Source organism: Corvus cornix, chromosome 4A (genome assembly GCF_000738735.6).
Source record: "Corvus cornix cornix isolate S_Up_H32 chromosome 4A, ASM73873v5, whole genome shotgun sequence".
In the NCBI taxonomy this organism is placed as follows: Eukaryota; Metazoa; Chordata; class Aves; order Passeriformes; family Corvidae; genus Corvus; species Corvus cornix.
This window is the reverse complement of record NC_047058.1, coordinates 12,395,431-12,422,336: the sequence shown is the minus strand read 5'-3', so window position 1 is coordinate 12,422,336 and position 26,906 is coordinate 12,395,431. Positions and strand designations below refer to the sequence as shown.

Sequence of the window (26,906 nt, the reverse complement as noted above, 5' to 3'; positions counted from 1 at the left end):
ATATTCATTAAGCACAATTCACTTATATGCTAGGGGACACAAGTGGATTGAAGTAATGTGAAAGGATGGCTTTTTTTTTTTTTTTAACTGTTTTTGCCACATTATAAGCTACAAGAGGTGCATCCTGCACCACACCTTCACTGACATTTTCCTTTGTACATGCAGTGGCTCAGTTTCAGCAATTCAATATCCAGTTTATACAGCTGCTTGTTTGGCTGTTTGCTATGTAACTTTAGAGAAGTAACTGGAGTGGCAGTAGTGCCTTTAGCTAAGGTTCTCACTGACTGCTGCTTTTCTATGGCAGTCTGTGAGTGTGCTGTGGGTGCATGGCTGGGCTCTGGTGCTGTCAGCAGTGCCCATTACACACCCACGTGTGGTTTGGCATCACTGGGGTTGGGGTTACTGGGGAGTGAGAGCTTGAACACTTTAATTTCTGTGCTGAAATTTTTGACCTTTAAACATCACGATTCAAAAAAAAAAAAAAGTCAATAACCCACATGCTGATGATGATTTCATGAAGTATTTCCTCCCATCACCAAATAGTTATTTTTAGCCATGCCTCTGCTCACCTTGGCACTGCTGTAACTGATACATCCCTTGTATCCACCTACTCAGCTCATTGTCAGAGTAGCCCCTAAAACAGCTGTGTAACTGTCCTTCTTGGTAAGTGACCCTAAAGGCTTTTTAAGGGCCTTAATTGCAGAAATCCTGCTCAGAGAAGAAAAATATTGGCATAGAGAGGAACTGAATAGATTATAATACTAAGTATGTAATACCACAAAGAGAAATTCTCCTCTTTGTTGGTAGTTTTTAAGCATGTTTATTTTGTATTTCCCAGTTCAGGTTCTTGGAAAAGAAATACAAAGCAAATAACTGATTTCTGCGGAGCACCTGTGTGCCCTAAGGCACTTCCTTCACAGCTGCCAGAAAATCGTTGTCATGTATCACAGGAAGAACAGCCTTAACACTTGTGTTAGGTTTGCTTCAACAGTGTGCTAGTGCAAGTGAATTTTTACTATCCTCAGTTGCACAGATGCTTTTACAGACAGAAACACTGCTGTGCTGATATAGCTGATAGCTTTTCCTGTGATTGTTTTCCAACATGTCCATGTTCTACTGTGGCACCCAAAGGCCCCTGGCTACAGACCCTTGGACTCTATGCCCAGTGCAGGCAGCTCTCACCACGAGCCTGCTGTAGCCACCAGAGGGGCCTGGTGTCCTTCATTCCATCATCTCTCTGTTCTCCACACACACCTGTTAATTCCTGTGCTTGAATTTTTTTTATAGGAGGTGTAACATAAGAGATATCTTTTGTGGTTCAGGATAAAATGCACTGAATAGCCTGAAAAAAAGTGAAAAGCTAAAGGTGTGCTGTGTTTTTGGAGACTGAGCAGCTGAGTTGCCCGTTCTACATCCAGCTTACTCAGCTCAATAGCAAGCCTCCTATTCCACAGTGTTTGCTAATATAAGAACTTTCTCAAAGTAAATACATTTTCGTGTTCATATAGTGATTGCTTATCTGTCTACAAGTCTTGAATGGAGATGTTATAATTTACAAAACAGTAATTTATTTATTAGGTCTGTTTGTGTGCACTAGGAGCCACTGTACAACTGGAACCAAAAAGAACACTAAGAAGGATGTATTTAGAGAAACATTAGACTGTAAATAACGAGTACTGTCAGTTCCTCACAGTGAAATACAAAGAGCACTCACTGCTGTCAAGTTAGGCAGGTACTACAGAGTGTTTGCTCTAACTTCACCCTGTGTTGTAGTTCACCATTTTATTGCACATATTTATGGCAGGTAGCACATACAGCAGAAGGAGTCTTTGCATATTTAAATGTGTGCTGACATCAGTGTCCTGTTGAGTGGGCAGGGCTGAAGGAAGCTGGTAAGAATACATGGAACCTGTGTGGTCCTTGCTGGTAAGAGGGTGCAAGTATCTGTCTGGAAAAAAAAAAAAGGCAGATTGATGTAACTGATCAGATTTACTGAAACACTTCACCTTGTCTAAGTGATCCAGTGAGTACTTTGTTGTTTCCTCCCCAGCAATCATATGTGCAATAGTTTTGGAAAACATAATATTAAGTTCAGTTTACCTAAAGCACATGATAAGTAGAATACACAGTGAGTCATTCTCTTATTTGTCTTGGTAGCCAGAGGAGTTGAGCAGCCTATGAAATGTCACTATTTCAAATATGCCCGTTCAGTCTGAGGAGCTGGACACAGCGTATCACAGCTGAATGTTGGTTGGCTCACAGCAAAATCCCAAAAATTTATGAATGAGGGCATTTGTTTCATAGCTTAAGCTGACAACTTGGCAGCCAGCTACCATACAGCCACTTTGGATTAGGAAGATTACAAACTCCTGACCTTCCACGAATAAAAAATTATGACTATTAAAGTATTTTGGAGTGTATAAAATTAATCTGCAATAAATTTTAAAAGTGTCTGGGTATGGGGGTTGGGCTTGAGTTGGGGTTTTTTTGGCTTTTGGTAAAGATAAAAGGAGGTTATATATCATGGTACAGCTGCTGGTTGCCTTTTTTTTCCCCACTAATACACTTCCATGGACACACTAAGCTTGCAAAGGCTGCAGCCAACACTCTCACTCTGGCTCCTGGCAAAAGGAGGGGACAGCTTGGGGCAGCAACAAATAGGTAGAGGCTACTTTGTTCAGCAGTAGCTCCTTTTTGTGCTGTAGTTCTGTTTTCAGGCTTACTTGAAGTTCTTGCAAAGAACAGAACTGTGTGTCAGCAGAACTAAACCAAGGTGACCACTTCCTCCTGGTAGTAGTGGTACTTTGTGGCACTGAATGGGGAGCGGTGTCAGACAGCCTGTGCAGCTACAGGTTGTGTGGTGACCGGCTGCCTGCAGACTCTGCAGCCCAGGGGAACAGCCAGTGCAGCCCAGGTGAGATCACCACAGTCCAGATCTGCATTCAGTCACCTGCCATGAGCCTAAACTTGAAGACTCAGGGAACCAACCCCCTTGTTGCACTGTTCACTTCTCATTTGGAGTCTCACTTACACTGACGTCATGTTTATGTCAAATCAGTGAAGTAATTTGTTGAAGTTCTGTTGTGTCCTAAAAATTGCTTCGAATACTAACCTTTCTAACCTCTTTTCTATTCCTAATATGGCACTTTTTGTTGTGGTTTTCTTACACAATGAAAATGCAGATACTAAAAGAATTGCAATACTGTATAGGTAAAATGTAGTTTTACAACAGTATTTTCTATAGCTTTGAATGTTATGTAGAAGAGTAAGCAGTTAGTGGTAACGTCAACTAACAGCAAAGTGATACAAAAATATAAAGAAAAATTAAAAAGAAGGAAGAGATCTTGGTTTGTGGTGTCTGTGGTCTTTTTGCACCAGATGTAGAAGTAGGAAGGATGGAGTAGTTTCTATCTGCTCACAATATTCTATTAGTTTGTCATTTTGCACATTACTTTCCATGAAGGCAATTTTATGTGCTGCTTATTCATATTGTGTATTTACTTAGAGTAAATCAATACTGAACTTGATAGCCTTGATTTTGTGCCTTTGTTTGATAGGTGTGTTTAATTTTCATTATGAAAATGGATTATCTGCTTATTTCATAAGCATGCAAATACTTCTGCATTTTTATGAGCTCCTCTGTTTGAACAACATGGTCAAAAGTGCTTTCCTTATGAAATGTATTGCCACAGGCAAGAGGAACAACTGGAAGGTGAAACTACGTTTGCTGTGCTTAAGTAAAAAGCGCTTTCCTTATGGTCAAAAGTGCTTTCCTTATGAAATGTATTGCTACAGGCAAGAGGAATAAAACTGGAAACTGAAACTACGTTTGCTGTGCTTAAGTAAAAAGCAGGGTGAGATTGTGGGAGCTGGAACAGGCCTCAGAGCAAGGTTATGCCTTAGAAAACTATGCAGAGCATAGTTTTTTCCTCCTTGTATACTACTTTTTGCCATTCGGGGATTGCCAGTTCTCCATCTGGCTGGTCTTTCAGGCCTGTTTTTCTTGCATGTCTTTCAATAACAGTACCTATGCAGAATGCTTTATGGTGATTGTGGAGTGTTCCATAAACTTGACTAGGAGCAGAGAGGATAAACACCTGGCAGTTTCTGTCAGGCATAACTGAAGAAAAAACCTCATTCCAGCCTTGAATGAGTTCGGGTTATTTGAATGTTCAAAGGTGGTTTGATGAATGATAATCACATACAATTATTTTTGACTGTTCTGTGTAAGACTCTGTCCTCATCATGCTACCACACCGGCTGTTTTCCCACCTTTCTGGGTCATGGTCTGTGTTCAGACATAGGATGAAAAGGTAAAGGGAGGATGTATTATTCCTTGAAAGGCCATGGTGGATAAGGTTTCTGTTGCCTGTTTCTGTAAGTTGATTCATTGGTGTTCCTCAGACAGAACAAACAGTTGGATAAATTTGTAATGTATTACCCCTTTTAGTTTATAGTTTTCCTAGGTAGCTGAAAATGAGAAATACATTGGTAACTTGCATAGCATTAACTAGATTTATCTTTCAGAAAGGTAAGCTTTGAATATTTGGTTGCTGAAGTTTTACAGTTGAGGCTGTTAAAAGCAGTCTGATCCCAGATTTAACCAAGAGTACACATGAAAACTTTTTGTCTGGCATGCTTTTGGTGGCATGTTACATCATTCAAACTCCTGAAGGTACTCAGAACATAAAACTGAGGTGAGAATTGAAAATGATAATGTAATTTCTAGTGGTATCCCCTGACCTAAAGTACAGCATGTGAATGCCCTGTTCCATGTTTTCAAGGAGCAGGTAGTGTTTTGCAATTGTACGAATGGCATTGACAACCAACAGCTGACAAAGCTCATATTACCAAGCCAGGAGAATTTTGGATTGAGTGGTCTGTTTGTAACTTAGAGGGCCTAGCACTTTCACTATTTAATGTGGGGGTTTTTTAGATTTTTTGTGAGTTTATCAACCTGCTTACCTAGAAACATTTGAATTGCAGTTGTGTTCAAAGTAAAGTGACTTGTTTTTTGTGTCTGCTAGTGAGCAGCAAGATTGACAATAACTGGAGAGTGGGCACTTAAATAACCCTTACTCAAAACTTCCAACAGGGAACTTTGTCCTCCCATCACTGTAAGGATCAATCTGATAGACTTGAAGTGGGGACCGTGTATTTTTAAGTGGAATTAGAAACATTTTCTGACAATGTTAGCTTTTTGAGTATTGTTGCATTTGTTATTAAACTAAATTACTAGGGTTTTTTAATTACGAGCATGAATTGTTGCGATACACTGTGTCATGCTAAGGATTTTTCTGTCCCTTTTTCAGAACAAAAAGTTACTAAAAATAAGTTGAAAGAATGGTCAACAGCATCAGTTTCCTCTTGAAACTTCCTTCAGAATTTGTCTGAGACCACTTTACTGTCTGTTTAGTCTAGGGCTGCACAGTTTTTCTTCTGCAGTTGCTACTGTGATTGCTGCTTTATTCATACTCAGAATTATCCAGTTAGCTAAATAAAAAGTCATGCCATCAAAGCTGTGTGCTTTGCTGCAAATAGTCACACACTTTTTTTTTCTTCCAGACTGTCAGGATCTGAACAAATTCCTTTCAGGAAGCTCTGTGGCTGTGCTAGCGCCCGGCTGTCCTGTGTAGGATGTTTTGCTGAGGGGTAGGGCGTGGTAGGACCCACTATAATGTGGTTACACAGCTCCTTGGCCAGAGCCGGTTCCAGCTCAGGCCTGGAGCATGTGATCCTCTACCCCTCTGCTGCTTTGCAAAAGCTACTTGGATATTCTGGACTAAGAACATCAAATACTTCTGCCTCTGAAACTGTACACCTTAAATACTTTCATGTCTGTAAATAAGTGTAATAAATGTGCCTGTACGTTTATTGGGGGGTGGTTACGTTCAAAACTTTGGTGTTCGAAACTGTTTCAGAGGTATTTTTTTCCTGCGTATTTTTTTTTAGAAGTCTTGAATTGTGCTTGTTTCTGCTGTGTTCTCCTGTCTTAGTATGAATGTTTATGTTCAGAGTACTTCTGAAAAAAATAGTGTTTCGAGCTGTTAAGTCTAAAAACTTGTATGTGCACTTTGCACCTTGTAGGAGAAAATGTAGTGGGATTTGTTTGGTCACATCACTTCCTCTTTGAAGTGCAGATAAAAATCAAAGAACTGTTATGATACAGTAAGGCAGTAAAATTGCCTTCTTTGATAGAAAATGCCAAATAATGTTATTAACAGAAATGTACCCTAAGGATATCTCAGTCTACCATAAAGCACATGAAAGTAGCAGAAAGCAAGTTCAGTCACAAAAAGTTTAAAGTCAGTTCAAGCAAAAAGTTGCAGTATGTAGTCCTGTCTTGTTACAACTTGGGAATTCCACGTGTGGATCTACAGATGATGAATACTTAGAAATTAATCTAGGTATGTTTAGCTAGAAAGTAATGGGGTAGGTTCAACATGAACCAAGCAATAGACTGCTAAAGTTTTGCATTAAGACTACAGTAAAATTCAGTTCCTTAAACATACAAGAAACATAATCTCTTTTTCACTGGAAGATACTGTAAATCTGTGCAAAAGATTAAACTATGCTTGTTCCCAAAGCTCCTACTGTTTATTGACCCTCAAAGCATTTTTATTACACAATGAAAATGAAAAATAGAGATGACTCATGCTTGAAATCTCAGGGGCTACCATCTCAAATGACCATGGGTGGGGGCAGCTTTCTTTAACTTGTATTTTTTTTTAAGTGCACATCCAGTCATCTGTATATCAGAATGTCTGCAAGGAGAGAATTCCTTCAAAATGCAAATAAGAAAGCCTAATTTTTTTTTTTTTTTTTTTTTTTTTGCTTAGTCAAAAAAGGGAATAATTTACATTTGAATGTGAGCTCCCAAGAGAAAAAGGAAGGTGTGTTTTCCAGCTCTAGTGCTCTTCTTGTTGACTGTCCCCTCAGAATTTTGAAAAACCCATACAAGCCTTAGGAAAGTCTCTCCCAGCCTGCAGTACACTTTTTGGTAGACGAAAGACTACTAGTGCAGTACACAAGGAGGAACATTTACTCTGTCCCCTTCCTTTTTAGGTATGTAATTAATTTCACTACCTAAATTATGACCCATGTCTGAGAAGAAGGCACCCTAATGTGAATGACGAGAGATGATGGAGTTTCTGAAAAGCAGGGAAGGTAAATGTAAAATCAATGGTAGCATTTCTTGCAAAAGTGAAAGCTGAAAAGCCAGACAGGCTTACAGAAGGAATAAAGAATTGTATTTAGAACTTCAGTCTGTTAAATTGCACAACAGTTGCTGTTGATAAGACATTTAAAGAGAAGTTCACAATCAGGGTCAGTGCAGCGAAAGGAGAAGCTGCTGCAGTCCATTGCTGTGCCCGGGTTGCAGCAGAGCACAGGTTAATGCTGCCGGACTCTGTGGGATGATCCCTGTCATTACACTGTCACTACACTGCCTGCTTCCCTGCCAGACTGCACTTGGGCTCGTGCATGTCAGTATTTGACTGCTTGAATTGCTCCTTTCACAGAGAGGTTAATACAGAGCCATGCTGCTAGATTGCAAGAAACTTATAAATAAAGGAAGTGGCTTTTGATGACTGCCTCTCTTGAGTTCATGTATGTAAGCTTTGGTCAGACAAATCTATTACCTAAATGTTACTTAAAAGAGAATGGTCCAGTGTTTACTTTCTTACTATGTAAGAGCAAGAGTTAGGAGAGACTCATGTTACTATTTTGTTGTATGTTGGAAAATGCCATTTTAAGTCTTTCTATTGCGTCATAACAAGGGTACATAGAATTCTTCTTAGGCTGTGCTGACAGATGTTTGGTGACACACCAGATTCAGGGCCAGGAAATGTGTTAATATTTGTGCAGCTAGGGTAACTTCATTAATGAGTTTTTTGGCTTGTTGAGGAAAATATCATTAACATCTACCCAACTCTAGTACTGTAACTTCATCAGGTCTGAACTTGAACGCATGCACCCCATGAGTCAGTGAAACAGCTGTATCCAACTGGGACAAGCATAAATACGTTTTCTGTGAATCACATTCTGAAAAACACCCAGGAAGATTATTTTCTCCATCTTTATTTGCAAAACAAAAAGCACCTGGCACCCTAATTTCCTTACATTGTTAAAGGCTATTGTTGAAATGATCATCGGAAGCATAAGAGGGGAGATGAGCACCCTAATTCTTAAACAATCTTCATCAATGCTTATGTTTCTAATGCTGACAATATCTGAAAACAGATAAAAATGGATATCACCAGGCCCAGGGAAGCACCTAGCAATTAGAAGCAAAAAATTAGTTGGAAAGTATGAATGTAACTTGAAGCTGCAGTATCCAGTACTATTCTAGAAACAGGAATATTACATCTGGCTTTGAAGACTGTAAACACTGTACATCAGTTACTTACTTTTAGTGTGCCCTGAAACACAGGGGAAGATGTTGGAAATAGGGCTTTACATTTGTGAGTCTCAAATTGGTTTGATCTTCTACACTGTGCAATGCACCAGTCTTAGGAGAGGCCACTCTTTGTGAAGCAGTTTGCTATTGAGAAAGAATCAGAAAGTAAAAGATGATGATGACTTAAATCTCACTAGCTGGATCATCAGAGCCACAAAAGTCACAACCTTTCCACTGCAAAATGGTTGTGCAGCTAAACACAGAACTAGCTAGTCTGTCCCTTGTGTATTTATTGTGTGTGGGAGGGAAGATTATCAGTTCTTATTTGGCTGTTTACGGAGCTTTTGCTGGAGTCTTCCATGGCCACATGTCCTCTGAAATTTGTCCTTGTTTGTACTGTGTGTCTTTTTGTGTCCATGTTTTAAAAAGTTGGGTTGAAATAGTACATTTACCTCTGCTGTTGGAACATCAGAGTAACATTTGCCTTAATGCCTGATGAGATAGGGGTGTATGTTGGGGGATCAGACTGAAATACTTCTTTATTAGTATAGAATATGCATTTTCTTTTTGATTTTTTTTCCCTGTAGTCCAAGTATATTTTGTAGCTGTTGGTAATAACAGTATTTTTCAGTTGCACATTTTCTCCTTTTCCATCCTCTTCTGGAATACTCTCTGTCCAAGCCACTGGTTTTTAGCCCAGTCATTAACTAAAATGCCAGTGAAACAAAAAGATGCCTCTCACTTCCGTTACCACAAAAAAAGATACTGAAACAGCTGTGTTTGCCATCAGTCACACTGAGTGCATTCACAGAGCTGTGTGTAACTCAGATTGACCTGGTGGTTCTCCCCTCTGCCCTGCTCTTGTGAGACCCAGCCTGGAGTATCACACAGTTTTGGTGTGTCCAACGTAAGAAGGATATGGAGCTGTTGGAGCAAGTCCAGAGGAGGCCATGGAGTTGCCAAGAGGACTGGAGCACCTCCCCTGTGGCTGAGAAAGTCTGGGCTGTTCAGCTGGGAGAAGACAAGATTGTGTGGAGACCCCACTGCCCCTTCTGCTACCTGAAGGGGCCTTCAAGGGAGCCAGAGAGGACCTCATCGTGAGGAATCATAGTGACAGGATAAGGGGGAATGGATGCAAACTGAAAGAGGGAAAATTTAGGTTAGATAATAGGAAGAAATTCTTTACTGTGAGGGTGGTGTGGCCCTGGCACAGTTTGCCCAGAGAGGCTGTGGATGCTCCACACCTGGAAGTGTTCAAGGCCAGGCTGGCTGGGGCCCTGAGCAACCTGTTCCGGTGGAAGGTGTCCCAGGGCAGGGGGATGGAACGAAATGAGCTTTGAGGTCCAGTCCAACCACTTAACATTCTATGATTCTGTGGTTCTGTGACTTGACAGCCTTTGCAGCCCAGGCTGTGGCCAGAGCACAGCACAGCCAGGCCAGGCTGGGTGTGGCCTGTGGGAGAGGCAGTGCTGCAGCGAGAGAGCCTCAGGTACTCACAGGCAGGTTCTGGATAGAATTTAATGAGACAAAGGAACAGGGGGGTCAGAGGAGGTACTTCCCCAATTCAGTGTAGTCTCAATGGACAGTTTTCAGTTGTGGAATCTTGCCTAGGCCTTTAACATTTTCTACCTTTGGGGCATGCAAACAGCTCTTGCCCTTTGACCAAATATTTGCTTGCCCTCATGTTACAAATTAGGAGACAGTTTCTCCCCTGGCTCTTAGATAATTGGCTTCCACTGCAGTACTTACTGCAGCAATAGATGTTTGACACTTAGAAATTGATAGGGTTTTTTTTCTGATTGACTTCAAGTGCATGTATGTTCTGAGATAGTAAGCAGAAGCAATGAATATAAAGGACAACAATAATATTTTTCTTGAAACCAAAAATAAATGTTACCTTTGCTATTAGCTAAGTAAACTATTGTGTTAACTATTTTTTAAGCAGCAGTAAGAGAAACCGTTTCCTAGCACCACTTGAGATTTTGCTATTTCAAATAGAATGTATATATTTAAACTTGTATCAGGAACAACTGATTTCCCTGTTTGTTAGGTCATAGGTACCAGTATTTACCCCGTATGGGCATAGTACAGGGAGCTCTCAAACTCTTAGGCTTTGAGCTTCTATTGCATTGCCAGAGCACAGAAGTACTTCTGAAAAGTGGTTAGGTTTGGTTAGTCTTTCTCTGAATTTTCACTGCGGTTTGTGATGTACCAAAATGTGCAAGAGGAAAGTATGTGGAAATATGCCTGTGAGAAGGAAAGAAAAATGAGACCTCATGGACTTTTTTTCTGCCATGAGTAACTTGCATTAATACTGCTGGAATTTTTTTTTTTAATAAAAACACCAACATGATGTAAAAACTGAATAATTTCCTTCAGTTTCTTTTCCTTCAATCTTTCTAACCCAAATTAAGTTGTAATTAGCCACCAGATTCTTCTAGCTTTTACTGCATTTCATCACAGTCTTCTCAGCTGTAGAAATGTTCTCTCATTATTGTGTGTGTTAGGTATAAATCTGGAAGATCAAAACTTGTAGAGAGTCTGACAGTATGCACTCATCTGTTTATTGTGCTGCATCTTCCTGGCAATGTGGTATTTCTTAGACTTTGTGTAATCTCTTTTTGAAATCCCAGCCTTGTTCTGTCCTGTACTGGAACAAATTAAGGACAGTTAAATACTGACTAAGTAGCCTTCTGAAAACTGACTAACTGAACACCCACATACTTACTCAGGTCAACTCATTTTTTTTTTTTTACTGTGTAAAACCACTTTTCCAGTTACAAATCCTGAATGCTCACTGGGGTTTCCAAAGTGTTTGGATCTGCCTGCATGCTTGAGAAATTCTAGAGACAGTTGCTACTTACTCATACTGGGTTGTTTTGGAAGATTTCAGAACTTCCTGACAAGAGTCAGGCCTGAGCACTTACACTAAAGCCAGAATTGTGTCTCCATTTGAAGTTGGCAAGGGCTCTGGTGCAGAGGAACCAGACTTCCTTTGGTGTTGCTTTTAAACTAAAAACAACCTGCTTTGCAGATTCCAGTTTTCTTCACAAACTAGAACACAACCCTTTTCCTCTCTAACGTCATCTTTCTTACTAAATGACTTTCCTAGCACAGTGTTTGGAGCAGACAGAAAAAGAAGTTGTGTTTTCTTCTAATCATGTTATTCTGTAGTAAATTGGATCCCTGACAAGCTTTTTAACACCAGAAGAAGGATAATAAACAATGTTGTTCATATACTTTCACTATTAAGCCTTTGGAATGTTTTGGGCTTGGGCTAATTAAAGCCTTTCCTAGTGAAGATAATAATTTGGTGCCTTATTAACATTAAACTGCATAGAATGAAATTTCTAGCTACAGGTACTTCTTTAGATTTTGAGTTACACTTAAAAATTCTAGTGGTGTGTGTAAATGCTGAGTAAGTTGATTCTGTTCAGTTTGGAGAGTCAAATGCAGAGAAGATTAGGGCATTTCCTCCTCTAAGAATAGTCACTTCCAGAGGCATAAACCCTCTCTCTGTTCCCCATACACACTTTTGCTCTTACTCCCATAAGCATTAGTGACTACTTAAAAGCTATTTTTCAATATTAAAAAAATATAATTGCCAGTTGTTTCTTAGATTTGGGTTAAATTAGGAAGAGACGAATGTCTCTTCTGTTCTAGAATGTGTGCTTTGATTTCAGACTCTGTTCTGTGGCCCTGGCTACAGGCCAGGAGTAGAGTGTTGTATATCTGTCTAAAACTTTCAATTAAGGATATAAAAGATTATACTCAGATAACATCTCTTCCATCTGTGGCAGCCCATAAAGTACAGTGTCAGTCAGGAGTAAGCTTGGACTATAGAATTTTTGTAAACCCCCAGCATATAACAGCTGTAAGGAAAACATTACCTCATGAGTGAGGTTTCCAGTATGAACACTGGAACATGTCACTGCAAATGTTAAATGAACTCCAGACCATTTCAAAATTGATAGAAACTGCTTCACTTGAGGAAAATCCTTTGGAGATGCTGAAAACCAGCTATCTAGGAGAGAAACAACATTATTTTTGTTTGGTTTGGTTTTTTCTTGTAGTCATCCCTGATGCACACTGCTCTTTCTGGGAACATGCATTTCCTGCATCAAGAACTGGAAGCTCTGCTGTTTCTAAAATAGCTAGATAAGCATCTAAACAGTCTAGTTCTATTCAACACTCAAGAGAAATAATGAGCTTTGTAAACCAATAGAAAATAATATATATTCTAAATATTCTGGTGTTAAATAACAGTTTTATCTTGTTACTGTGAAATTTTTCATGAGTGCTAAATTTTATTTGTAGGGAATGAGGAAATTTATGGAAAACATAACTGTTAACACTTAGTAATATGTAGTTGTTTTACCTTGAAGTGTCCTTGATGGTGCATTGATGTGAACATTGCATCTTATGCTTTCTCTTAAAGTCTAATTAAGTAGGAGGTTGAAGGCATAAGGTTTAATTTGAATAGCTAAGTTTGGCTTCTGACTGAATACAACTGGTGTGGAGGTACTTTTGCATGTTGAGTATGTCAGTCTGTTATATGCAGTATATTTAAGATATGATAAATATTTATTTAGCACAAGTTTGGGTTGATCCTGCAATGGATCAAAATCTTATACAGCCACATGCAAGTGCCAGTAACACTAAAAACATTCTAGCACCTCTTCTTTATATTTCAAGAGAAAATCCTTGTAGGAGAATTTTGCAAGGGACATCTAACTTGGTTTCAGTCTGTAAAAACTGATTAAAATCTTAGACTTATGGGGAAGGGTATTAAAATATAACTAGGTTAAATGTCAGTTAAAGTTTTCTGCAGTAGACTTCTTGGAGCCTTATCTCTGCAGTTACACAGAGCCATCTTCTGTTGCACTGGTCATGGGATCAGTGAGACCTCACTGCCTCTATAAACATGCTTTTGTTCTGGAAACTCGTCTCTTACCTCAATACCCCATATCCACTTCATGTCCTGGGGTAGTGTGTGCCATGGGTAGTCCTGAGTTTGTGTTTCTACTGATACTCATCTATCAAGAGTGACAGAGGGCTTCTTGTTTCTGCCTTGAGTTAGAAGAATGGACTACATGCAATGTGAAAGTCTTCCTTGTCTTTTTGGGGTTTTTTGGTAATTAAAATACATTAAGCTTCTGTTCATAATTTTATTCAGAACATGTTTAAATAGAGAAGGGAAGGAGTAGTGTCACATAAAAATTAAGCTCCTTTTTGGTGGCTTCATGTCTTGTCTGTCCAGTGTAGTTTGGAAGCTTAATCTTTTCCAGTAATGTAATTGCTCTCCCTTGTATGGGTTGTGTTGCACCTCTGTCTGAATTCATAGCCTGTGCTTTTTAGGAGCAGTAGGGCGGAAGTTCTAAAGATTGCTCCTTTCTGCCAGGCAAAAAACATCCCAAACTCCAATATGTTCTTTTTTCTGTTTCACTATAGATCTCATCAACACTGAAAAAACCTCAGTCGTCACTGTCAGATCCCTTGTAAGTACCTCTGTGTGTGTGTGTGTGTCAGGTTTTGCATGAGCATGTTCAAAGGAAAAAGCCAAGGTTGTCTTTTTGGGACTCACTAAGTTTTTCTGACTGATGTCTTTTAAGAATTGCAACTGATTTTTTTTAGGATAGAAATGTGATTCTCTTTTAAATTACTACAAATATGTACAAATTAGCTAAGTGTTCTGTTTTTATAAACACTTTTTAAAGTATTTCAAATTAACCTGAAATTCCAAAATGAAAGGAAGGCAACCTTCCTCTCCTCCCTTCGTAAATTAGCCAGTTCTTGATTATTAGACTTGTAGTGTTTCACAGTAGGACCACTTCTGAACAAGCTCCTACTCAGCCCACAGAAAAGCTGTAGTACTGTCTCATTATGTTAAATAGTTCGCTGCAGTCCAACAACTCTGCTTTTTATCCAAGTCACTGTGCCTGGTCATATGCTCATTGTTGGAAGGTGAGGAGCAGCCAGAGGGTTTATTTTATAAACCCTGGGGTTTATTTTAACCTGTAGCATTTTATGTAACCATGGGTGTGCCCTGATGTTTCTTTACAGTGTCTTAGAGCCATGGCTGGCTTATGTTTGAAATACAAGCTCAACTGCTGTGTTTGGAGCACTGAATTAACTGGAATGAAAGTATCATACAAGATTTGTATTATAAACCAATAATCTTTGATTTTAGAGAACTGGAGCTTTGGGAAGTAAACTGATCTCTTTTCTGCTGAGGTTGATGATGGTGAGGTTCACCAGAGCAGACTAAACATGTACATTTTGAAAAGAATGTAGCATTCATTTTTTTTATATAAAGAAATATGCAGAATACTTTCATCCATACAAGTCTGAGTTTAGTTTAGTTTATTATACTATCATTCAATAGTAATTTTATTGTGTAGTTGTAATTACAGAAATTAATGTGGTGGTCATGTTGTTTTAAATATCTGCAGATCTCTCAGTCTTACATACATTAAAGCTGTTGATACTGGCTACAACACAACTGCATATGTTGGAATTCTCATTAAAAAACCCACCAACCTGTTATGCTGTTAGTAGCAGTTGTCTTGTTTAACCTGAAATGTTAATTGTAGCCTCCTTCATCACCTGAGGGTGGTAAATATATTAATAAAGGTGTATTTTGAGGTGTGCCCACGTTCTTTTAATTCTTGATGAAGCCCTTAGGATTTCCCTATTCTCATCCATTCTGTTTATCAGACTGTGTCCATGACAGCCTGGGCTCTGATGAGTGTCAGCGTCACTGGCTCCCCTGCCTGTCTGAGGTTCTGCTCTTGGTTAATGCACCTCTGCCTTTTATTTTTCCCACTGTGGCAGCATGGGTGATGTGTTAAGCTGTGTTTGCACAGCAGCCAGGTAAAGATAACCACCCACGTCTCTCACATGTGAGTGCAGACTGGTCCCAGGCCAGTGGGCTGGCCATAAGTGGGGTTCGCTATGATGGTTTTGTTTTTCTCCCACTCACCATGAGTCCTTATTCAGGCCCAGTTCTCCTTAATGAGAAAAGATCTCTGACATTCTGACAAAATCTTGCCAAATTGTGCTTTATTTTAAATTGACTTAAATTAGTCCAATTTTATTCAGTTTTCCATACTTGGAGTTTGAAATGCATGTATTGAAGTAGTTTTTGAAATGGGAAAAGCAGATCTGCATAATCCCTTTCCAAGAGTCTGACATTTGTAGTTGAAAAGTAGAAGATTAAAAGTGCAGTTACTGGGGCAAAGTTAATAAAGCAGTTTTGGAATATCATATAGTTTTAGATTACAGCATGTAGACTTTGAGTCTATATACTATTTTTCAGTATATCAAGATACATTTTTAATCTGAATAGAAGTTGATAGAATATTCTGAAAAGCAGTAAAGCAATCTGCTGTACCTTTTCTCTGTAGGACAAATATTTAGTGGGAAAACAAGCGTTGACCTTTCCCATAATTACACAATTGTGTCATTACTCAAGTAGCTTAAACACAATATTATGTTGTGAAGGACAGACTTCATCTCAACAGCCCTGGACTATCCAAACAGAGATAGCGGGGAAAAGTCTGTGAAAAGTAAATATTTGTGGATGCAAGAAACAAGTATGGAAAAGATTCATCCTCTTTCATCCCCGGAGCAGTTCACTGCTCTATTGTGCAGTGATGCTTTTGAAGTGAGCTCTTAGAAAGACTAAAACTAATGCACTGACTGTAATATTACTAATCTAATTATTTTTTCTTTTTTTTTTTCCTGCTCTCTGCTTGGCACTGGTCTTCGCCCGCAGGTGTCCACTGTTGGCTCTCAAAGGTTATTAAAATTTTGCAGCTGCTCTGAATCAGCACTACCTAAGCTTCACCTACTGTTGCTTCTCCCTATACCACTCTGTGCTGCTGCTTTGCTCTTGCTGCTTCAGAACTCCATGAGAGAGGTTCTTTTTTAAATACCCACAATGAAACTTAGGCTAGAAGTGTGTGCCATTCTCTTGCTGCCTGTGTACTTGTTGATCTGGTTGTACAGTGTGCTGGTATTTATTCCCTGGTATTTTCTTACCAACGCCAAGAAGAAAAAGGCTATGGCAAAGCGGTTAAAAGCTAAACCCATCTCGGACAAGCCTGGGAGCCCCTACCGCTCTGTCACTCACCTGGACTCTCTAGCAAACATAAACATCCCTGGAGCTGACACACTGGACAAGCTCTTTGACCATGCTTTAGCAAAGTTTGGGAAGAAGGATTGTCTTGGAACTAGGGAAATACTGAGTGAAGAAAATGAAATGCAACCAAATGGAAAAGTATTCAAAAAGGTAAAACTTACAATTTTTTATTTAACTCTTAATACTTGGTTTTGAGCTGCTTTGTATTTTGCCTCAACAACGCACATCCCTTTAGAGCTCTTCCTCAGTAATCATCTAATAAACCATTCATTTTATGGTAGTTCAGGAGCAACAGAATATACAGGATGCTCTATTTATTCTACTTCAAAAAAATGAAAGCAATTTTTTAATGAATGGCAGTGTGCATGCTTATGCTGTTATGCACCAACTCACATCAGCTGGTAGAGCTGTACCAGAAGCTTCTTGTCATGCATTGTTTTCCCTCTCCAGTTAATTTTAGGAACTTACAGATGGTTATCCTATGAAGAAGTAAATGAGAAAATTACTCGCTTGGGGAATGGACTGACTGCCCTGGGACTAACCCCGAAAAGTACTGTTGTCATATTCTGTGAGACCCGAGCTGAATGGATGATTGTAGCTCTAACCTGCTTTAAGTACAACTTCCCTCGTGAGTGCTCAACTTTGTTACTTCTAGTGTATTTTGGAACCATTTCTCAGCACAGATATGGCTGTTAAGTATTTTGACTCTGCCAGTCTTGTCATTGGAGGTGTAAGAATTTCATAAACTTTCTCTGCTGATTGTCTGATTCTTAGAAGTTTTCAATCTGTTCTAGGCATTGTGGAGATCCCTAAAATTAACTTGCTCATATTTATGAAACTGTTTTTTAAGATTTTATAGTAGTAATGTTCTAGATGTCAAAATGACAGAATAGTACACTTACTATTCAGGTCATTTTAAATACTCTGAAGATGTCAGTAGTTGCATTTCTCCCCCCAAAATGTGGGATGTTTTTATAGTATTTTCTGACTGTATCCTGACTTATACATCCAAAAGATGAAATGGTTATGAGAAGAATGGTAAACAAAATCATGAGATAGTCTGTTTTGGTGACATTTGTAAGCTGCTCAAGTTCATTACAATTATGTATGGTTTTTCTTTCTTTAAATTCAAGCTGTCAGAAATCTCTAATGGGATTTCATGCAGACTCCTTGGTGAGCTGCAGAGGTTACCGAGCACTCCAGTGCCCATTTTGCACACAACACATTGTGACCCACAGCCCATTTTTTTGCTGTCTTGTGTTTCTGCTTGCACTGGGCTGTCTCTTTTTCTCCCAGCACCAGCAGGAGCTGCCTGTACGAGGGGCAGCTCATCCAGCAGAGTGTGCAGAGTGTTCAGGGGCAGTAGTGGAAGAGATGATCTTGCTACTGAAGTAGGAGAGGATAGTTAATTTGGTCTGAATCCCTATACTTTGAAAGGCAATAAGAAATAGTTGTATAACATTACTCTTTTCGCCTCTTCTGCATGAACCCTCTTTCACAGCACTATTAAAATTCCTTCAATGGTCTTTGGAGGTTCCAGTTTGAGATAGCGAATGATACTAAAGGAAGGGGTTTTTTCAGTAGAGAGATGATGGGGAGAGGTGAACTCCATTGTGCCTGGGAGGCACTTAATGGCATTCCTGTAGCCATTCTGGGTTAAAAATAATCTAGCAGCATGAAAAACAGTCTGATTCCTTAGCCTGATTCTCTGCCTTGCCCCCCCCATCACTAATTTCCTGGGAGCAAGGAAAGTAGCTGACAGTGTGGAAAGAGCTGCCTGTAGCCGTGCCCAGCTGTAAGCTGGTGCCCTGCAATGAGTGTCACCTCTCCACCCGAGTTGTAGTTGCAGAGAGCTCAGGGGCAGAACACCTGCTCTCAGTTGCTTACTCTGGGATTGCTTTGTGCATTATTGTTGGGTTTTGGTGCATCTCTTTGTTCTGATAGTTTCTTTCCTGCTATAGAACAGAATAGATTATTTCAGGAGGACTTAGATGACCACCTAGGTTCCTTCCAACTGCCTGTCCACTTCAGGGCTGACTAAAGGTTACAGCCTGTTATTTAGAGCATTGTTCAAAGGCCTCCTAAACAGTGACAGTCTCGTGGCATCAACCACCTCTCTAGGAACCCTATTCCAGTGTTTGACCATGCTCTTAGTAAAGACATGCTTCCTGTCCAGCTGTCCTCCTTGTTCCAGAGGTCTCTTGTGCCATAAAATTTCTGATGTGGAAAAATTAAAAGCTGTTTTATTTCCAAATTGGAAATTTTCCAATTGAGTGCTTTCCAGTAAGCTAAAAAAAGAGCTTTTGCATTTAATATTACTTTAACCCTTCTTTTGTGTCCTCTCCCCTCCCTGTGACAGTTGTCACTCTGTACGCCACCCTGGGTGAAGAGGCAGTGACCTATGGTCTCAACGAGTGTGGAGCAGCATATCTGGTCACGAGTGTGGAACTCCTTGAGAGCAAACTTAAGGTAATTCAGTATCAGCTTCACCTGCTATAAGCAACCGTACAGTTCAGTCGGTACTCTGCTAAAAATTTCATTTCTGTTCTGTAGACTGCACTGCCACAAGTCTCCTGTCTGAAACATATAATTTATGTGGACAAGAAGACGGTTAATAAATCAGAATACCCTGAAAACATGGAGATTCATAGTATGCAGACAGTAGAAGAGCTGGGAGCCAAACCAGAAAACTGTAAGTGAATCACTTCACGGAGGAGTAATAAAGCAGTGTTAGCAGTGAAATCAGACCTGGGTTAAGAGGGATGTGTAGCAGAAAACCCCCCACCCATGCAGGTTGCCAACAAAGGGAGTGGCAGGTTGACAGTTCATCTTCTAGCTCCCTTTAAATAAACAAAGAAATTGTTTTATATCTTTTGTTCATGTGTCATGTATGTCAGGATAAAACCTTGTTTTTAACTTCCAAACCATAACCTAAACCATAACCAGAATAATTTAATACTCCATCTTTTTTAGGAAATGAAATAGAAGCTGGTGTAATGTTTCATTTTCTGCTACTCTTACCTTTAATTTATCTTATTGTCACTATTTTTTCTAAGAAGAGGAGAAAGCACTTAAAGCTTTTTTTTTTTTCTGCTTGGAAATGTTCATTATCTTAACCTAGCTGTAGATAAAAAGCACTTAAGGCTACAGGAATAACAGTTACATTCCTTGCTCCACTGGGCAACCAGAAGTGACTGTAAACATCTGCTTTAAGGAAGGAAAACCCAACCCTGATGATCGGTTCTCCTTACATCAGCAGTCTGTAATTAGTCACATCTCCTCTCTCTGGAATAAAGAAGGAGATAAACTGGTAAAGGAGCTTTGGGAAACACACATCTATCACAGCTGCTTATCTGATCAGCCTGAGGTGCTGACACAGACCAGCAGTGACCCTGATAGGTGTTTTTTCTTGGGCTTTGTCCCTAAAAAACCTGCTTACTTTGCAGACACTGTGGAAGCCATGAAAACGGATGATTTTCATCCTAAGAATAAAGAGGATTAAAACGAAAATCAGAAGTCAAGTGTTCTAAGCTTACGGCTTTTCTACTAAACCTGCGGCTTGCCTTAGGAAGGTTTATTTAAAAATAAAAAAAAAAAGAGGGGGGAGGAGTTAAAAAAAGGAATCTTACCTCTACAACCCTGGCTTTGAAAGACTGATGGACAGAAAAGCTGACTTGCAGCTTTTTGGGGTGTTGGTTTTTTGGTGTTTTTTACTCGATTTGCTGTTTATCATCATGTACTGGTACATCACCCCAAGACACATCAGTACTGTATTTCTCCCCTTTGCTGCCTTTGACAGTTTTATTTGGTCTTCAGAAGGCTCCTTCAGTCAGCTATAAACCACAATGACAAAAGTGTCACCCAGATTGTGTAGATGCTCAGATACTCATAATTCCTTTCAAAATTGGCCTTCTGTCTCTTCCTCTTAAAACTGTCTCCAGCACTGACCATGCAGCAGCTCACTGTGCTGGCCTTCCATGAAGCACCTGTTTCACACTGATTGCAGACATTTTCACCCTGATGAATTACAGAAGATAAGAATAAATAACAGTTTTTCTCCTGAATTTTGTAGCAAGCATTCTGCCAAGCAGGCCTGTTCCTACAGACTTGGCTTTAGTAATGTACACCAGTGGCTCTACTGGGAGACCCAAAGGAGTGATGATGATGCATAAAAACTTAATAGCTGGAATGACAGGACAGTGTGAGAGAATACCTGGACTGGGGTAAGAAACACTTTGTTGTCTCATGTACAGAGAGCTAAAACAACCTCCAAAAGTGTGCACATTTATAGAGTCTGCTGCTGGCATTGTGTTATAAGTTTCTTCATGTTATTGTGAGGCCACTACTCTTTAATTTATAAGAAATAATGTCTTGTGTGTGTGAACTTACCCTGTTTGAAAAATAGGCCCTTCTAGCTCTTTTCTCACATGCTGTTGCTTTTTTTTGTTATTATTAGCTCCAGGTCTGTGATGGATTTTTGCACTTTTGAGTGGTATCAGAGGATACTACTAGATAAGAGATTCCTCTTGGGAAATGTTTTTAGACATTTTCAGGCAGCTAGAATCAGTTTAGGAAGCACAGATGTCTGAGCCTAGCACTTAAATGACCTGGAGACATCACTCTTGGGTGCACATGCTGCAGAATCTGCTCAAGTACAATTCACTGAAGGAGCAGAAAAGTAATACATTGTGTTGACAACACTAAAACCAACTGCAAATTCCCTCATGTTAATGTTTTGAGGAAATTTTTCATGTAAGTGTATTTGTCCCTGCATTCACAAAGGATTCAGTAGCTGAAACAAGCCCTGTTGCCAGACTCCTCTTGTGAGAGGATATAAACCCAGTTTTGGCTGGGTGCTGAAAGCTGCTGTTCGGTGACAGCTCTGAGGTTCTTGCTGAGAAATCTCTGAGCAATTACTTCCTGAAACAAGCGTCAGTACTTCAGTGATCAGCTCTCTTTCTAGTAATGTATCCTAGAAGAAGATGACTGACAGGGCTTTGTAAATCACTGATCATTATTTCAAAGTGTAGTGATTTCATCCTTGATTTCATAACTGGAATGAAACCTCCCACAAAGAGATATAGCAGTATATAATATAGTATATATTGCTATAGAAATAGCAGTAAAGGACTAAGGAATCTGAATTTCCGAGAAAACAAGGCAAATCCTGTAATTCATACTGGTATCAGTAAGGTCAGATTTTCCCCATTTTGTTTATATACTGTGGTTGAAATCACCCCTGTCTTGTGTGTAGGAGAGTAAGCTCACTTGTGATCCGGGTCAATGAAAAAGTAATAACTAAGTACGGTATTTTCAGTCCACCTGTGACTCATGGTTAATTAATTATTTTTTCCCAGACCCAAGGACACTTACATTGGTTATTTACCTCTGGCCCATGTGTTAGAACTGACAGCAGAAGTTTCCTGCATCACTTACGGCTGCAGGATCGGTTACTCCTCTCCTCTCACTCTCTCAGATCAGGTGAGGGCTGGCAGAGCAAGGTGGGGAGCAAACTTCAGCTTTTGCAGCCTATGCTCTCATTGCTCAGCTTCCTCCTTCAGTAAAGAAATGCTGATGTATATGGCACACTTCAGAAATGTAAATTTTTTTCAGAAAATGATGCAAATTAACATTACTGGTGAATAGCAGCAGTGGGTTGTGCCATATGAATTGTATTAAAACCTTTGCTTTTATGATACTTAGGAAATCTAAAAGCAATCCTAATAAATGCCTATAGCGTTATCCCCTGGATAATAGGGTAAGAACAGTTCTTAATAGATCAGCTGAACTGTTTAAAGTGGTTTTAAGTTTTGATCTCACTTCATCAGTTCTTTATCCAGTTATTGCAGATCTTCTATTTAGTCCTTTGCCTTTTTCCATGTAACAATTCAGATAAATAAGAGTAAATTAAGCCATAATAGATATGTCTGCATGTTTTGCTGGTAGAGAGATTTGCATCAAGCAAAACAAGTTCCCAGAGGAAGATGAAGGAGAAAACAAGTACTAGAGGGAGGAAGTAAGAGAAAGATAAACAAAGTGAACTTGTAAAAGATTGAGTATTTTGGTTGAAATAGTTGCTAATCATTACCCTTTCCATAACAATGGGGGGAAAATGACACAGGAACAGGGGAAGATACTTGAAAAAGTTACATGCTAATATATCTCCTTCTTTTGTTAGTCCTTTAGTTTTCAAGAGCTGTTTGGTTTTCAGCTTCATAACTTGATGTTTTTTCTGTATTACAGTCAAGTAAAATTAAGAAGGGAAGCAAAGGAGACTGTACTGTACTTAAGCCTACACTGATGGCAGCTGTGCCTGTAAGTATGCAGAAGCAGATATGTCCAGCAAAAAAATGTTTTGTCTTTTTCATGTTAGAAAAATGTATTTATTAACAGATTTTTCTCTTCACATGTAAGTAACTGTCACTAATAGGAAAAGAGCAAATACAGACAGTCCAGCTATTGATTAAACTGAGTACTGATGCTGCAGATGAGCACAAGAGTCTGCCTGTACCAAAGCCAAGATCCTTTTTGATCCAAACCTATAAATGCTTCAGTAGTTACAAGTGGTGTTTTACTGGGCTACTGACACAGCAGTAGGACACAGTCACAGTCTGGAAACTCCTTTGTGCACAGGGACAAAGCAGGGTGGCTTTGGCCAAGAGGGACACGTTAAGGATATGGGCATTTGGCTCAGTCACAGACTTAGCAAGTCAAGGTAACACTGAGGCTGAGTCTCTCTTGCTGTTCTCAGGGTTAGCAGGCCAGGCTTAGCCTCCTCTCAGAGGAAAGAGTGTTCAGGAGACTGTAACTCCTCTTGCTTCTGCAGCTTACAGTGCTCTGTGAGTGACCAGGCTCCTGCACTCCACAAGGCTGTGGTGCTATCCACACACTCCACAAATGTTTGTGTCTTTCTGATGCCAAGGCCCTCCCCACATGTGCTGCCTTCACAGGTGCTGCTTTAGGATCCTGTCACATCTGTGGCTCATAGAACTGTTAGCACCAGGTGGTGCCACATGGTGGTAGGGAGTGAGTAGGAAGATTTAATCTAATTTAGGAACAGTAAGTTTTGGTTGTTCTGCACAATCTTAGAATAGCTAAGAATTCTAAAATCAGTTTAGTCACTTGCATTCTTTTTTTTATAAAATCATAAGCACATATAGAGGCTTGGTCATCTTCTTAATAATTAACAGTCTGATAATTAATATGTCTGAGAGCTCTAACCTTTTGGAAAATACCCATTTAAATTTATTTCATGGAGAGAAAGCACATAAATACTTCAAAGCATTGTGCTCCAAAACAAACTTGAAGGAGCCAGTCTTTAAACTTCTGTTAAATACTTCACCAGTCTGAACAGTATTTTAGGTTCTGTGTATTTGGGTGACCATAAGCTTATTATTTTAATGGAAATTAATCTCTGGTCTGTGACAGAATTGTGGCTTTTTGTCAGATAATTAGGGCTACTGCAGCCATGTTGCTTTGAAAGTTGAAGAACTCTTGGAAAAGGAAATGGTGAAATGAATTCTCTTGGTTCATTCCCTTCCACGTACCAGTCGCTGTGGATAAGTGCAGCATCAGCACTCCCAAGCATGACACATCTTGAGGGGCATATACCAACCTTGAGCAAAGAGATTGAGTTAAACTTGAATTTAAAATTTTCTAAATCAGTTTGTCACCTGTTTAAGTACAGGTTCAGGTGCAAATAGCTCCAAGCTATGATGGTCTATAAATTGGCTCATTGATCACACAGTAAAAGCACAGCACTGAAGCACTGCCTAACCCCACAATGCAAAGATTCACACTCTTATTATCCATTTTAAAGGGAGAATAAAGGGCAGGGGGGTGGTACTTAGAACATGGAATTTAATTTACACGTGCTGATCTATCCCATGTGGTAATTTTCCTTTTTTTAACACTTTGTAGGAAATAATGGACAGAATTTATAAAAATGTCATGAGTAAAGTTCAAGAGATGAACTATATTCAGAGAACTCTGTTCAAGATAGGCTATGACTACAAATTGGAACAGATCAAGAGAGGATATGATGCACCTCTGTGTAACATGTAAGTAGAGTTCATGGGCCAAGTGTGCCTTGGGATCTGTTAGGACAGTGGAAAAGAACGATCCTCTGAGCTATCAGTTCTCATCTGACATGCAAATAACACCTAATGAGTAACTGAAGTAGTCCAAGCTCTTACTGGAAACGGGTAAGATATTTCATGGTAATGACTAATCTTCCAAACAGCTGACTGGTCCATTTTCATTGCATTGCTTTTTTTAAGTGATAAAATTGGAATGTTTGTTAAGCTACAGGAAGTCTGCCTCTTCAAATGTTACACAAGAGGCAACAGGTTTGGATTAGCCCTGCTGTGTACTAAAATCTGTGAATAAGTTAATTTTTAAGGTGTTCCAGATAGGAAGGAAGGAAGGTTTGTGTCTTTATATAAGAATGAGCTAAGTGAATAATTTTTAATGCTTTTTGCCTTCTTTCAAGACTGCTGTTTAAAAAAGTAAAGGCCCTGCTGGGAGGGAATGTCCGTATGATGCTTTCTGGAGGAGCACCACTCTCACCTCAAACACAAAGATTCATGAACATCTGTTTTTGCTGTCCTGTTGGTCAAGGCTATGGACTGACAGAAACGTGTGGAGCTGGAACCATTACAGAAGGTAGTTAAAACACTGGTGGAAATAAGCTGGGATATAGATATGTATGGAGGCTTGGTGATATTTAATTTTTTTTTAAAAACAAGTCCAAATAACTGTAGTTCCACAGTAAAGTAACTTGAGATAAGATACACCCTATTCATACTTCAAATAACAAAATACCTTCCTTTTCTTTCTTGTTCTCTCCCTAAGTTGCTGATTACAGCACTGGCAGAGTTGGAGCTCCTCTTATTTGTTGTGAAATAAAACTGAGAGACTGGCAAGAAGGTGAGAGTAGTAATTGTTTTGACTTCAGAGTAATTAATTTAGCTCCTGCCTAGCTGGTATCTTTGCTTATCTGCTTAGCTAGGTGTAGCATATGAAGTAATTGTTCTTTATGAGTAGTCATCAGTTAGTGTGCTTTAACTTCAAGCTGAAGTTTCAAAGTATTTTCTTGTCAGAAGGATACTTAGACTTAAAAATAATTGCTTGGGACTATGTTGTTTTCAGGGGGATATACTAATAAAGACAAGCCTAATCCTAGAGGAGAAATTATAATTGGCGGACCCAACGTCTCCATGGGATATTTTAAAAATGAAGAGAAGACAACAGAAGAATTTTCCACTGATGAGAATGGTCAGAGATGGTTCTGTACAGGAGATATTGGGGAATTTCATCCAGATGGGTGTCTGCAGATCATAGGTAGGCCTCAGTTTTTGATACCTTAATATATTAGAAGACACTGACTAACCATAATTATAAACGTGTTACTAAAACTGTTGGCTTTGCCTGGGCTAATCTGCTTAAGGTTACCTGCTTACAGAATCAGTGTAAAACACACTTCCAAAAGTCCTCATAGCTCTAGTAAAATTTTGGAAGTGATGCCATTTCCTGTGACATTATCATCATCTAAATTTAGCACATGGACTTTAAAGAATAAATACAAGATTAACTTTTGTATTAATTACAAAGCTTTAAAATCAGAGTCCTTTCCTACAAGCTGGTTGACAGAAAGTACAGTGCTGTAACACTCTTTTACAGAAGTCTTTATAAATTGGGGAGCTATTAGCTGCCTTAGAACTTGTCTATTAAGAATCTGGTGTAGCACAAAATACATACATGGTATGTATGCAAATCAGTCTGTGGAAATGCTAAGGTTTAAATGAAACAAGGTTTTCCTTTTTTCCCTTCTCCTGCCTTGTAGATCGTAAGAAGGACTTGGTAAAGCTACAAGCAGGAGAATATGTATCTCTGGGGAAAGTAGAGGCAGCACTGAAGAACTGCCCATTAATTGACAATATCTGTGCTTACGCCAAAAGGTAAGAGTGGTATTAATTTAGAAACTCTGTTTAGAGTAAACATGAAGTACAGGCTCTGATCCAGCTATAGTTTTCCAGGGTTTCCTTCTAATAACCCCCTCCACCAGGGCACAAGTTACAAACAGCATGTCTGAAGTAGCACAGGTTCCCAGATTCCCTAAAAGCTGAAGAAATGGGCTGTTTTTCTGTTGGCATTCCTCCTATCCAGATACACTTCTGTTCCATCCCATCCTTTCTCTAAATGGGCATCATTACATTAGATGTGTTTTGGCTTTCTGTCAGAATACCAGTGAAAAGTTAATCTGGACACTTTGCACTTGATCCAAAGCTTTCCAATGAGTTTTGGAAATAGTTCCAATCTTTCCTCTCTCTCCCTCTGTGAGGGGGAACTGCAGAGAACTGGCTA

At 39.4% G+C, this 26,906-nt stretch overlaps 1 protein-coding gene across 8 annotated transcripts in view; it reads left to right on the top strand.

Moving 5' to 3' along the window:
- Positions 1-26,906, top strand: part of ACSL4 (acyl-CoA synthetase long chain family member 4) — a 38,684-nt gene that overhangs the window by 5,545 nt on the left and 6,233 nt on the right. Inside the window, exons 2-15 of one of the 8 annotated variants that reach the window (XM_039571916.1) lie at positions 13,850-13,896; positions 16,176-16,198; positions 16,455-16,691; positions 16,992-17,169; positions 18,901-19,010; positions 19,095-19,233; positions 20,614-20,764; positions 21,899-22,022; positions 22,785-22,856; positions 24,462-24,601; positions 25,033-25,205; positions 25,395-25,469; positions 25,692-25,883; positions 26,386-26,500. In XM_039571916.1, the coding sequence (XP_039427850.1) occupies positions 16,464-16,691; positions 16,992-17,169; positions 18,901-19,010; positions 19,095-19,233; positions 20,614-20,764; positions 21,899-22,022; positions 22,785-22,856; positions 24,462-24,601; positions 25,033-25,205; positions 25,395-25,469; positions 25,692-25,883; positions 26,386-26,500 (1,697 nt within the window). In that variant the 5' untranslated portion in view covers positions 13,850-13,896; positions 16,176-16,198; positions 16,455-16,463. Of the gene's footprint in view, positions 1-7,065; positions 7,168-13,849; positions 13,897-16,175; positions 16,692-16,991; positions 17,170-18,900; positions 19,011-19,094; positions 19,234-20,613; positions 20,765-21,898; positions 22,023-22,784; positions 22,857-24,461; positions 24,602-25,032; positions 25,206-25,394; positions 25,470-25,691; positions 25,884-26,385; positions 26,501-26,906 lie in introns of those variants that run through there. The other 7 variants (XM_039571915.1, XM_039571913.1, XM_039571912.1 and 4 more) reach the window with 7 other exon arrangements.